At 37.8% G+C, this 14,434-nt stretch overlaps 1 protein-coding gene across 1 annotated transcript in view; it reads right to left on the bottom strand.

Moving 5' to 3' along the window:
• The window catches only part of CFAP44 (cilia and flagella associated protein 44), a 151,355-nt gene that overhangs the window by 89,603 nt on the left and 47,318 nt on the right, over nucleotides 1-14,434 (bottom strand). Inside the window, exons 16-17 of the mRNA XM_003261819.3 lie at nucleotides 3,082-3,243; nucleotides 1,647-1,889 (exon numbers count right to left, since the gene is read on the bottom strand). Coding sequence (XP_003261867.1) covers nucleotides 1,647-1,889; nucleotides 3,082-3,243 — 405 coding nt within the window. The remainder of the gene's footprint in view (nucleotides 1-1,646; nucleotides 1,890-3,081; nucleotides 3,244-14,434) is intronic.

Here is a 14,434-nt window from a genome sequence, read left to right as displayed (position 1 = left end):
AATACATTTTTTTTTTGAGATAGAGTCTTTTTCTGTCACCAGGCTGGAGTGTAGTGGCACAATCTCAGCTCACTGCAACCTTCACCTCCTGGGTTCAAGCAATTCCCCTGCCTTGGCCTCCCGAGTAGCTGGGACTACAGGCACCTGCTACCATGCCCGGCTAATGTTTTGTATTTTAGTAGACACGGGGTTTCACCATGTTGGCCAGAATGGTCTTGATCTTCTGACCTCGTGATCCACCCGCCTCAGCCTCCCAAAGTGCTGAGATTACAGGTGTGAGCCAATGCACCCAGCCAAAAATAATTTTTAGTGTAAGTATGTACTATGTAATTTTACTTGGAAACCCTAAGAGTAAGCATCAAATAGGTGTGGGGTTTTCTGTTTGTGTTTTGTTGTTATTGTTTGAGATGGTGTCTCACTATATTACACAGGCTGGTCTCGAACTCTTGGGCTCAAGCAATCTTCCCAATCTTCCCAATTATGTTTGTTAAATAATGAGTAATTTTTGCATCTATATTTCCACGACACTGGAAATTTATTGCATTGTATTACATTAATTGTTTCTATATGTCTTTCCCTCAAATGAAGACTTCCTGAAGGGAGGAACCATCTTTTCTTTATCCCTTTACCTTTTGAACTCCATACAATAGTAGCCATTTACAATTGTTTCATAAAACACAGAAGACAGGCAGAAAGGGTAGAGAAACTAATAAACGATGTCCTGTGATGTCTCTAATGCTATTTTCCATCCTTCTTTCTGCTTGCCTCCTTAGTAATACAAAAGATATATTTCTAGGAAAAGTTGAGAAGGGAAAAAGTCAACACTCATCACTCCTTACAGCAACAGTCCTTGGCTAGTCAGTGTCCTGGCCTGGCTAAAGACCTAGGATCAGGGATGAATTAGTAATGATCTTCCACATACACTTTTATGAAATTATTTTTGGTGGATGGAACTGAAAATTGTGACAAAATTATAATGAAGGAAATCTTGCTTTGCAGTAGATCAATAAAATATTTCAAGCAAATAGTAAAAAATGTATAATCGGAGGATATACTCCTATAGCATTGTGATAGGCCCTGGTACTTTCTTCCTAATATCCATTTTTCCCTTCTTCCTTATGAGCCAAGTTCTGGTTTTATTCAGGGTGGCAATTAGACCATCTAAAAACACTTATCTTCCTAGACTTGCATATGACCCCACAGCATAGCTGTAGATAATGAGAAGTAAGAAAAGTCTACTGGATATACTGCCATGAAAGCTATTCTTTTCAAAATTAAAAAACAACAGTCTTGGTTGGAAAACCCCCTAGCCTTTTGCCTTTTGCCTTTCTACGCTTGATCCTTCTCCTCTTTGACCTGCCTGGAACATGTATGATTGACAAGCAGATAATAGATAATCTATGGATTTATCTGTACAATTATCTGCACAAGTAGACATATAAAAGAGATGGAAAAATTATTTAAAAACAACTATATCCTACATTCATTCACCAAAACTCACAACTTCAATAGTATTTAATAAATGAAATCTAAAAAAAAAATAGATAAATGATATCTTAACATAAGAGTAAGAAAGAATGAAGTTACAATAACTATAAACTATATTGAAATATGATTGAGGTAAAAATTATTACATTGTTACTTACCAAAGAAACCCAGAACTTCCCTGGCTCTGAGTAAAATCCACAGAGGATGGGAGAGGGGGTTGATGGAATAAATATTTCAGGTAATGGCTCTTCTTCCTCCTCCTCCTCTTCCTCCTCTTCCTCCTCCTGAAATTCTTTTTCTCCATCTTCTCCCATCTCTGCTGCTAGCTTGTTCCTCCTTTCTTCCCTTATTTTCTCCTTCAACTCCCTTTGCCTCTCCCTCTTTTCAATTTCTATTAATCTCTTTTAAAATAAACATTAAGTAGGTAAAAAAAATTATGACTCATTCGTTCATTTACACCATTGGGGATGACAATGAAAATAGAAGATATACAACTCTGTAACAAATAATATTTAAAAATACTCACCAATGTGAGAATATATTTTTATCATTAAAACTTTTAAATCATTAGAATGACTCATTTTTGTTTTACCCCCATCAATCCTGGTTTTATAGAAATTATTTGGTCATTTTTTTCCTAATAGAGAAGCTAAATATAACTTCTCTTAGAGCCTATCACTGTTAACCCAGGAATTAGGTAGACTGAAATAGTTCACAAGGAAAGTTGCTTCCAACTTTAGTAATACTGTGAGTTTGGCCTTCATCATCCATCAATTGTCCTTTGCAAAAGCCCTCTGACACTGGTATTTCTGCCTCCCATCTTTTACCACTTCATTCTGTTCACCCCTCAGAATAATCTTCCTAACTTATATGATATCATCACATCAATCCCCTCCTCACAAACTCACAATGGATTCCAGTGGTCTAAAATGAAATGTCTTGGCTGGCATTTAAGGAGCTCCATGCATTGGTCACAGACTCTTGCAACATCCTTCAACAAATTGCCTCCCTATATTTTATTGATCTATTCCTCGTTTCTTGAAAACACTCACAATTCTGCATTCTCTTGGGATGTTCTTCCAGCCTTTACGGCCATCATCCTATTTTCGCCTCTCAAAATTCCCCCTATTTTTTTTTTTTTGTGAGACAGGGTCTCACTCTGTCACCTGAGCTAGAGTGCATTGGTGCAATCACAGCTCACTGCAGCCATAAACTCCCGGGCTCAAGCGATCCTCCCACCTCAGCCTCCCAAAGTGCTGGGATGACAGGAATTAGCCAATGTGCCTGGCCCCTCCCATTCTGTAGGTACTAAATGTCACTTCCATGCAGTCATCTTTGACCTCCTCCCATCCCTCTATCCGAATCTTGTCTCTTTTCCTCTGCAGACACCTAAAATTTCCTTCTTTGCATTTTGATTTCAGTATCTATTTACTTCTGCCTTCTAATAGCTGCTTTCCTACCAGATTATAAACTCCTTAAGTTCAGGGCCTATGTTTTATTCTTTTGTGTATTCCATCAGCACTTAACATAGGATATTTTATATTCTAAGGAAAGGAAATTATTATAAGATAATGCTTCAGGAATATTCCATACCAGAATCTTAGATTTGACACTTGAAAAATGGAAACATTTTATGCACATGTCTTTGATTTCATAGGAGACTACATCATGATCATCCTCTTCTTGCTTTATGGTTGGAAGTGGAGCTTCAAGAATATAGCCATTTTCACAGATAATTAGTAAAGTACTTTCAGGCTAAAAAGAAAAATTGAACATATTTACATTTAGGCAAATTTTTAAAAGCATAGTTTAAAAAGATTATAAATAAAAATATAATTACTATGTATATTAGCCATGTTTAAAACACACTTAATTCCTCACTGCAGTTATTGGTAAAAAGTCAAGTTTATTAATAATTATTATATAGTCATAAGTACTAATTATTGTTATATCATTAATAAGTGATTAAAAATTAATAATTATTAAAATTAGATTTACATTTGGTTCCTTTATAGATGCTATAACATATGTGATTCATATATGTTTTCTGGTTTTCTGATGAATATATGTGGTTGTGAAATCTGTTAGCCGAAAGGGCCAAATATTAAAATTAGGACTGCCAAGGAAAGTCCACGTGTGTGGATGGCGTAGTCAGTCCCATCCTACTTTGATGGCTCATCCTCTATCTGCCTCAGTTTAACAAACATGGATGTTCCCGAGGTTTTTGTCCTCTTCCCTCTTCTCTCCCTCCATAAGCATTTTCTGGGAAATCTTACAACCTTAATTACCACTTACATGCAATTAAATTTCAAATTAATCTCTCCAGCCCAGACCTCTCTCTTGGCTTCAAAACCATGTATTTAATCATGAATGGGAAATCCCCATCTTGATATTTACAGATACATTATTTGAAATGTTTATTCATTTGGTTATTTCATTCTACAATTATTTGTTGTGTACCTACTATGTACTCAGCATTTTCTTAAGTGGTAGGGATAAATTTATAATAAGAAAAACATATAATATCTGCCATTATGTAGCTTACCTCCAATGGAAGCTTGTCATTTAGCAAATCAGATAAATAAATGTAAATTATAATTGCAGAAGTCCTGCAGAGGTGTCATAAGAACAAGTAGGTTGTATAAAGCTTTCAGAGAAGGTGGTAGCTGAGCTTCAAGGTAAAGAATGTATAAATTATAATTATAAAATGAGTTAAGGGAGGGTTTGAGGGAGCAAGCCCTCAAGGGAAACACCATGTGCAAAAGTCCTGTGGAACATTTGCTTTTAAAAGAAAATTGTGGCTTGGATGGCATCACCTAGGGCAAAAGAACAGAATGAGAGGAGAGATTGGGAGAGCCTTAGGGAAACTTAATACTCAATGACTGAGTGAAGGAGACTGAAAAAGAATGACAAGATGTGGGAGAGGGAACCAGCAAAGCATAGTATCACAAAAGTGAAAGTGAGATGGTATTTCAAAAAGTAAGGAAAGATTGACAGGATCAAATGATGCTAAGAGGTCAAGAAAGATAAGAACTAAATGTTAAATGGATATTATTGGTGCTTTTAGAAGAACTGATTTGGTGGAATGATGAGACTAGGAGTCAGGTAAGAGCACATAAAGGACAGAGTGATATATAAGGAAATGGAGTCTGAGAATAGTCAATCCTTTTGAGAAAGTTGGCTGATTAGAGAAATAGGGTAGTAGGTAGAGAAAAATATAAGATCAAGGAAGTTATATTTTGTAAGTGGGAGAGAAAAGAACATATTTAAATACTGAAGGAAACAATCCAATAAACAGGTATGATTAAATTTCTATGACAGAAAAGAGAAATAATGTAAAATATTGAAAAAAAAACTGGCAGAAAGTAGAAACAAAAGGGCAAGAGGCAGAAATGGCCTTAAGGAGGAAGGGAGACAGCTTCTCTATTGCAAAAGAGGGAGGAGGAGCAGGTGAATACAGAGGCAGATGGGGTTTTCCGTTTGGTAGTGGGAAGTGAAAAAGTTCCTGCCTGAGGGCTCCTAGTTTTTCTATGATGTAAGTAATGCTGAGAGTGAATTGGGAGCAAAAGGCTTGAAGCTTTGTGGAGAAGAAAAGTTCTAAAATGGTCATCATGTGTGAAAGAGGGAGTTGATAAGAGAAATGTCATAGGATTGCTGAACGATTTCATGGATTATGTCAAGGCCATTTTAATCACTAAATTATAGAGGAGCTAATCTTCGTTGACATATAACTATCTCCAGCAGCCTTTGGCTTATTACTATAGGCAAATATAAATTAGTTGGGGAAATTCAGAGATGGACTTTTGCTAGATGGGTATGAAGAAAAGACAGAGGGATAAAGGAAATCAGGGCATTGGAAGAATGTTATTGTTCCTTGTTTGTCTTAGTCAGTTCAGGCTTCTATAATAGAATACCATAAACTAAGTAGCTTAAATAACAGAAATTCATTTCTCAGAGTTCTAGGAGCTGGGAAGTCCAAGATCAAGGGACTGGCAGATCCAGTATCTGATAAGGGCATTTTTCCTGGTTCATCAATAGTGGTCTTCTTGTATGCTCACAGGACAGAGAGAAGAAACTCTGGTCTCTCCATCCCCTAATAAGGAAACTAATCCCATTAGCAAGGGCTCCACCCTCATGACCTAATTACCTCAAAGGCCCCACCTCCAAATACTATCACATGGGGAATTTAGACTTCAACATATGAATTGGAGTGTCAGGAGGAGCATAAACATTCAGTCTATAGTATTATTGAAATAAAGAATTATAAAATTTAAGCTGGATATGGAAGGCAGTAAAGAAAAGAGTGAATTAGTAAGTTAGGAAAAGCAAATGGTGAATGAAATACAGGTCTCTGTGTCATGAAAGAACTACTTGGAGATAAGAGTGGCAAATAAATTGTCTGGAAAAGACAAAGGGTGAAGTCAGAGTAAAGGCTAGTTTAATAGTTGACCTTTTTTAAAAATTATACTTTAAGTTCTAGGATATATGTGCAGAACATGAAGGTTTGTTACATAGGTATACACATGCCATGGTGGTTTGCTGCACCCATCAATCCATCATCTACATTAGGCATTTCTCCTAATGCTATCCCTCCCCTAGCCCCCAACCCCCTGACAGGCCCCAGTGTGTGATGTTCCCCTCCCTGTGTTCATGTGTTCTCATTGTTCAACTTCCACTTATGAGTGAGAACATGTGGTGTTTGGTTTTCTGTTCCTGTGTTAGTTTGCTGAGAATGATGATTTCCAAATAGTTGACTTTTTTTTTTTCTGAGACGGAGTCTCGCTCTGTCACCCAGGCTGGAGTGCAGTGGTGCAATCTCAGCTCACTGCAAGCTTCTCCTCATGGGTTCACACCATTCTCCTGCCTCAGCCTCCCAAGTAGCTGGGACTACAGCTGCCCGCCACCACACCTGGGTAATTTTTTTGTATTTTTGGTAGAGACGGAGTTTCACCATGTTAGCCAGGATGGTCTCGATCTCCTGACCTTGTGATCTACCCACCTTGACCTCCAAAAGTGCTGAGATTACAGGTGTGAGCCACCATAACTGGCCCCAAATAGTTGACTTTTAAGCTTGAGCTCTTATAGTTGTTATGTGCTCAATTGTGTCCCTTCAGAAAAAAATTCATATATCGAAGTCCTAACCCTCAGTACTTCAGAATGTGACTACATTTGGGGATAGATCTTTAAAAGAGATCAGTTAAAACAGGGTTGTCAGGGTGGGCCCTTAATCCAATATGATTGATGTCTTTATAAGAAAAGAGGATTAAGACACAGACAACACAAACATAGAGATGACCATGTGAGAACACAGAAAGAAACAGCTGTCTGCAAGCCAAGCAGAGGTCTCATAAGAAACTAAACCTACCAACAACTTGATTTGGGGCTTCTAGCCTCCAGAATTGTGAAGAAAGAAATTATGTTGTTTAAGCCATCCGCTTCATTGTATCTTGTTATGGTAGGTCTAGCAAACAAAAACACAGTAATAAGTATCCAGTGGGTAGCTGTGAAAGTGTGTGGGCAAACTATAAAAATCATGGAAGATGAGGGAGTCAGGAAGTTCAGAGTCTGATGCTGTTTGATCAATTATCCACATGGTTAATATCTAATATGATTTGGCTGTGTCCCCACCCAAATTTCATCTTGAATTGTAGCTCCCACAGTTCCCATGTGTCATGGGAGGGACCTGGTGGAAGGTAATTGGATCACTGGGGCAGGTCTTTCCTGTGCCGTTTTCATGATAGTGAATAAGTCTCACAAGATCTGATAGATTTATAAAGAAGAGTTCCCCTGCACAAGTCTTCTTCTCGCCTGCCGCCATGTAAGACGTCCCTTAGCTCTTCCTTTGTCTTCCACCATGATTGTGAGGCCTCCCCAGCCACGAGGAACTATGAGTCCATTAAACCTCTTTTTATTCATAAATTATCCAGTCTTGGGTATGTCTTTATCAGTAGTGTGAACAGACTAATACAATATCATTCAGAATACTTGTTTGCACTTTTATTGGAGAGAAAGACAACCATATTCTTAAAATTCAAATAAAGAAACAGGATCAACCAGGTGGTCAGAAGATGATAGCAATGTAGAAAAAAAAGATGTTATAGGTGAATGACAAGAGCCTCAAAGAAACAGTTTATATTTTATGATTTTCTTTCTTGTTTAAAAAACTTCATTGTATGTAGTAAAAACAACATTTGATCTATCCCAGAGAAAGTTCCATATCACTTGACAAGAACGTGTATTCTACTGCTGTTGGTGGACTGCTCTGAACACATCTGTTAGGGCTATTTGGCCTACAGTGTTATACAAGTCTTCTGGGGTTTTGTTTATATGTTTGTTTGTTTGTTTGTTTGTTTTGAGCTGGGGTCTTACTCTCACCAGGCTGGAGGGTAGTGGTGTGACCTCAGCTCACTGAAACCTCTGCCTCCCAGGTTCAAGCGATTCTCCCACCTCAGCCTCCCCAGTTGCTGGGACTACAGGCACGCCACACACCCAGCTAATTTTTGTATTTTTTTTGGTAGAGACAGGGTTTCACCATGTTGGCCAGGCTTGTCTCAAACTCCTGACCTCAGGTGATCTGTCTGCCTCAGCCTCCCAAAGTGCTGGGATTATAGGCGTGAGGCACTACGCCCTGCCTCTGTTTCTTTATTGATCTTCTATCTATATGTTTTATCCATTATTAGAAGTGGGGTATTGAAGTCTACTATTATTGTATTACTGTCTATTTCTCTCTTCATCTTTCTCAATGTTTGCTTTATATATTTAGGTGCTCTGAGGTGGGATGTCTATATATTTATAATTGTTATATCTTTCTGGTAGACTGATCTTTTATTATTATGAGATGTTATTCTTTGTATCTTATGACAGTTTTTTATGTAAAGTCTATTTTGTCTGATATAAATACAGCAATCCCTGCTCATGTTTGGTTACCATTTGCATGGATTGTCTTTTTTCATCTCTTCACTTTCAACCAAGTTGGGTCTTATTTTTTTATTCATTCAGCTTCTCTATGTCTTTAGATTGTGAAGTTTAATCCATATACATTTAAAATAATTATTGATAGGGAAGGATTTACTATTGTTGTCTTGTTCATTATTTCCTATTAGTCTGTAGGTCTTTTGTCTGTCTTTTGTCTATTGCTGTCTTCTCTTATATTTTGTCATTTAAGGCAAAAAAGATCAAGTTCAAAAGCATGTTACATGAAACAGTGAAGAACAAAGAAGATACAGAGGAGAAGACAGATTCAAGAGATGCCTAGGTTGTATAATCAATAAGCCTTTCTGAACTACTGAGGGGCAAGGTGGTTAGAGGCAGGGACAAGACTAGAATAAGGAGGAAGCAGAGCAAGATGGCTGATTAGAAGCCTCCACCGATTGACCTCCCCACAGGAACACCAAATTTAACAACTATCTACACACAAAAAAAAAACATCTCGTTAAGAACCAAAAATCAGATGAGTGATCACAATACTTGGTTTTAACTTTATATCACTGAAAGAGGCACTGCAGAGGGTAGGAAAGACCGTCTTGAATTGCTGACACCACTCTGGTGGCTGTGTGGCATGAAAAGATAATCTGGGTACTTGGGGGAAGGACAGAGCAATAACTGTGAGTTTGCATCAGAACACAGTGCTGCCTGTCACAACAGAAAGCAGCTTTGGGCAGAACTCAGACAGTGCCCACAGACAGAGTATTTAGACCAGCCCTAGTCAGAGGGGAATGATTCAGCCCAGTAGTCAGAACCAGAGTTCTGGTAAGCCTCACCACCATAGCCTAAAGTGCTCTGGGATCCTAAATAAACTTGAAAGGCAGTCTAGGCCACAAGGACTGCAATTCCTAGACAAGTCCTTGTGCTGTACTGGGCTCAGAGCCAGTGGATTTTGGAGGGCATGCAATATAGTGAGACACCAGCCTGGGTGGCCAAGAGAGTGTCTGTGCCCCCTCTTGCCCAACCCCAGGCAGCACAGCTCTCAGCTCTGGGAGATAATTCTCCCATCTGCTTAAGGAGAGGAGGGGGAAGAATAAAGAGGACTTGGTCTTGCAACTTGGATACCAGCTAAGCCACGGTAGGTAGGGCACCAGGAAGAGTTGTGAGGCCCCCATTCCAGGCCCTAGGTCCCAGATGATATCTCCAGACACATGCTGGGACAGCAGGGAACCCATCCCCTTGAAGAGAAGGACTCAATCCTGACAGAATTCATCACCTTCTGACTAAAGAGTGCTTGGGTCCTGAGTAATCAACAGTGATGGCCAGGTAGTACATACTGTGGGCCCTGGATGAGACTCTGAGACAAGCTGGTTTTAGGTATGACCAGCACATTCCCAACTGTGGTGGCTATGAGGAAGGACTCCTTCTGCTTGAGAAATATGGAGAGGGAAGAGTCAAGGGTATTTTGTCTTGCAGTTTAGGTACCAGCTTGGGTACAGTGGAATAGAGCACTAAGTGCACACCTGGGGCTCCCAATTTCAGGCCTTAGCTCTTGGACATCATTTCTGGTCCTGGGCCAGAGGAAAGCCCACTGTCCTGAAGGGAAAGACTCAGGACTGCCAGCACTCACCACAAGCTGACTGAACAGCCCTTGGGCGTTGAGTGAGAATCAGCAATAGCCAGGGAGTACTTGCCACAGATCTGGGGTAGTGGCAGCCTTGGGAAGAGACTTCTCTGCTTGTGGAAAAGGCAGGGAAGAGTGGGAAGGACTGCATTTCGTGGTTTGAGTGCCAGTTCAGCCACAGTAGAATAGAGCACCAGGCAAATTCCTAAGGTTTCTGACTCCAGGCCCTGACTCCCAGACAGCATCCCTGGACCTGCCTGGGGATGTCACCACCCTGAAGGGAATACAAGCCTGGCTGGCTTCACCACCTGCTGAGTGTAGAGACCTAGGGACTTGAGCAAATATAGGCAGTAGCCAGGCAGTGGTTACCACAGGCCTTGGGCAAGACCCAGTGCTATGCTGGCTTCAGGACTGACCCAGCACAGTCCCTGTGGTGGGGACTTGCATATTAGTTTGTTTATAAAATCAGTGTTAAGTTGTCATCAGTTTAAAATAACAGGTTATAAGATATTATTTGCAATCCTGATAGTAACTTCAATGAAAAAAACATACAATGGATACACAAGAAATTTAAAACATACCACCAGAGAAAATCACCCTCACTAAAAGGTAGATAAGAAGGAAGGAAAGAAGAAAGAGAAGACCACAAATCAATCAGAAAACAAATAACAAAATGGCAGAAGTAAGTCCTTACTTATCAACAATAACATTGAAAGTAAATGGACTAAACTCTCCAAACAAAAGAAATGAGATGGCTGAATGGATTTAAAAAATAAGACTCAGTGATCTGTTGCCTACAAGAAACACACTTCATCTATAAAGACACATATAGACTGAAAGTAAAGGAACAGAAAGATATTCCATGCAAACGGAAATCAAAATACAGTAGAAATAATTACACTTACATCAGACAAAAATAGATTTAAAGACATAGAAGGTCATTATATAATGATAAAGGGGTCAATTCAGTAAAAGGATATAACAATTGTAAATATATATGCATCCAATGCTGGAGAACTCAGATATATAAACCAAATATTATTAGTCCTAAAGAAAGAGATCAACCCCAACACAACAATAGCTGGAGACTCTAACACCCAACTGTCAACATTGGACAGATCATCCAGGCAGAAAATAAACAAAGAAACATTGGACTTAATCTGCACTATAGACCAAATTGACCTAATAGATATTTATAGAACTTTTTATCCAATGGCTGCAGAATACACATTATTCTCCTCAGCATATGGATAATTCTCAAGAACAGACCATATGTTAGTCTACAAAACATGTCTTAAAACATTCCAAAAAATGAAATTATATCAAATATCTTCTCTGACCACAATGGAATGAAATTAGAAATCAATAAAAAGGGATTTTGGAAACTACATGAACTCATGGGAATTAAACAATATGTTCCTGAATGACCAGTGGGTCAATGAAGAAATTAAGAAGAAAATTTAAAAATGTCTTGAAACAAATGACAGTAGAAACACAACATACCAAAACCTATGGGATACGGTGAAAGCAGTACTAACAGAAAAGTTTATAGCTATAAGCAACTACATCAAAAAAGACAGAAAAACTTCAAATAACTAATGACGTTCCTTAAAGAACTAAAAAAGCAAGTGCAAACCAAACCCAAAATTAGTAGAAGAAAATAAATGAAAAAGATCAGAACAAAATTAAATGAAATTGAAAGAAAACAAAAGATCAACAAATTAAAAAGTTGTTTTTTTCAAAAGATAAATTGACAAACCTTTAGCCAGACTAACAAAAAAAGAGAGAGAAGACTAAAATATATGAAATCCAAGATGAAAAAAGAGACATTACAACTGATACCACAGAAATTCAAAGGATCATTAGAGGCTACTATGAGCAACTGTATGCCAATAAATTTTAAAACCTTGAAGAAATAGTAAAATTCCTAGACACATACAACCTACCAAGACTGAACCATGAAGAAGTTCAAAACATGAACAGACCAATTATGAGTTATGAGATCAAAGCCATAATAAAAAATTCTCCTAGCAAAGAAAAGCCTGGGACCCAATGGCTTCACTGTTGAATTCTACCAAACATTTAAGAATACCAATCCCGCTCAAACTATTATGAAAAATGAGGAGGAGGGGATACTTCCAAATTCATTCAGCAAGGCCAGTACTACCCTAATACCAAAGCCAGACAAAGGCACCTCATAAAAAGAAAACTACAGGCCACTATCATGGATGAATATTGATGCAAAACCTCAACAAAATACTAGCAACAACACATTAAAAAGATCATTCATCATGGCCAAGTGGGAATTATCCCATGGATGCAAGGATGGTTCAACATATGCAAATCAATCAATGTGATACATCATATCAACAGAATGAAGGACAAAAATCACACCATCATTTCAATTGATGCTGAAAATGCACTTGATAAAATTCAACATCCCATCATGATAAAAATTCTCAAAAGACTGGGTAGAGAAGGAATATACCTCAACACAATAAAACCCATATATGACAGACCTATAGCTAGTATCATACTGAATGAAGAAATACAGAAAGCCTTTCCTCTAAGATCTGAAACATGACAAGGATGCCCATTGTTACTGCTGTTATTCAACATAGTACTGGAAGTTCTAGATAGAGCAATCAGATAAGAAAGAAATAAAGGGCATCCAAACTAGAAAGAAAGAAGTCAAATTATCCTTGTTTGCAGATTATATGATCTTATATTTGGTAAAATCTAAAGATGCCACCAAAAACTATTAGAACTGGTAAACAAATTCGGTAAAGTTGCAGGATACAAAATCAACACACAAAAATCAATAGCATTTTATACACCAACAGCAAACAATCTGAAAAAGAAATCAAAAAAGTAATCCCACTTACAATAGCTACAAATAAAATAAAATACATACAGATTAACTTAGCCAAAGAAGTGAAAGATTTCTACAATGACAACTATAAAATACAGATGAAAGAAATTGAAGAGGACACAAAAAAGGAAATATATTCCATATTCATAGATTGGAAGAGTCAATATTGTTAAAATGTCCATACTATCTAAAGCAATTTACAAATTCAATGCAATCCCCATCAAAATAACAATCACATTCTTCATACACATAGAAATAAATTCCTAAAATTTATACAGAATCACAAAAGACTCAGAATACACAAAGCTATGCTGAGCGAAAAGAACAAAGCTGGAGAAATCACATTACCTGACTTCAAGTTATACTACAGAGATACAGTAACCAAAACAGCATGGTACTGACATAAAAACAGAAACACAGACCAATAGAACAGAATACAGAATGCAGAAACAAATCCATACATCTACGGTGAACTCATTTTTGACAAAGATGCCAAGAATATACATTGCACAAAGAACAGTCTCTTTAATAAACAGTTCTGGAAAAACTGGATATCCATATGCAAAAGAATAAAATGACCCCTATCTCTTGCCATATACAAAAATAAAATCAAAATGGATTAAAGACTTAAACTTAAGACCTCAAAACTATAAAACAATTAAAAGAAAACATTGGGGAAACTCTCCAGGACATTGGACTGGGCAAAGATTTCTTGAATAACACCCCACAAGCACAGGCAAGCAAAGCGAAAATGGACAAATGGAATCACATCAAGTTAAAAACCTTCTGCACAGCAAAGGAAGCCATCAATAAAGTGAAGAGACACCCCACAGAATGAGAGAAAATGTTTGCAAACTATCCATCTGACAAGGAATTAATAACCAGAATATATAAGGAGCCCAAACAACTCTATGGGGGAAAAAAATCTACTAATCCAATTTTAAAATTGGGAAAAGTTCTGAAGAGACATTTCTGAAAAGAAGGCATGCGAATGGCAAACAGGTATATGAAAAGGTGCTCAACATCACTAATCATCAGAGAAATGCAAATAAAAACTACAATGAGATATCATCTCATTCCTGTTAAAATGGCTTTTTTCCGAAAGACAGACAATGCCAAATGCTGGCAAGAATGTGGAGTAAAATACACTGTTGGTAGGAATGTAAATTAGTACAACCACTATAGAGAACAGTTTGGGGTTCCTCAAAAAAACTAAAAATGGAGCTAACATATGATCCAGCAATCCCACTGCTAGGTATATACCCAAAAGAAAGGAAATCAGTATATTGAAGGAAATCAGTATATCTGTACTCCCATGTTTATTGCAGCACTATTCACAATAGCCAAGATTTGAAAGCAACCTAAGCATCCCTCAACAGAGGAATGGATAAAGAAAATGTGGTACATATACACAATGTGTACTCTTCAGCCATAAAAAAGAATAAGATCCTATGATTTGCAACAACCTGGATGGAACTGGAGGTTATTATGTTAAGTGAAAAAAGCCAGGCACAGAAAGACAAACA

Source organism: Nomascus leucogenys, chromosome 21, assembly GCF_006542625.1.
Source record: "Nomascus leucogenys isolate Asia chromosome 21, Asia_NLE_v1, whole genome shotgun sequence".
NCBI classification, from domain to species: domain Eukaryota; kingdom Metazoa; phylum Chordata; class Mammalia; order Primates; family Hylobatidae; genus Nomascus; species Nomascus leucogenys.
The sequence above is the reverse complement of the archived record's forward strand: the minus strand, read 5'-3'. Positions and strand labels throughout refer to the sequence as shown.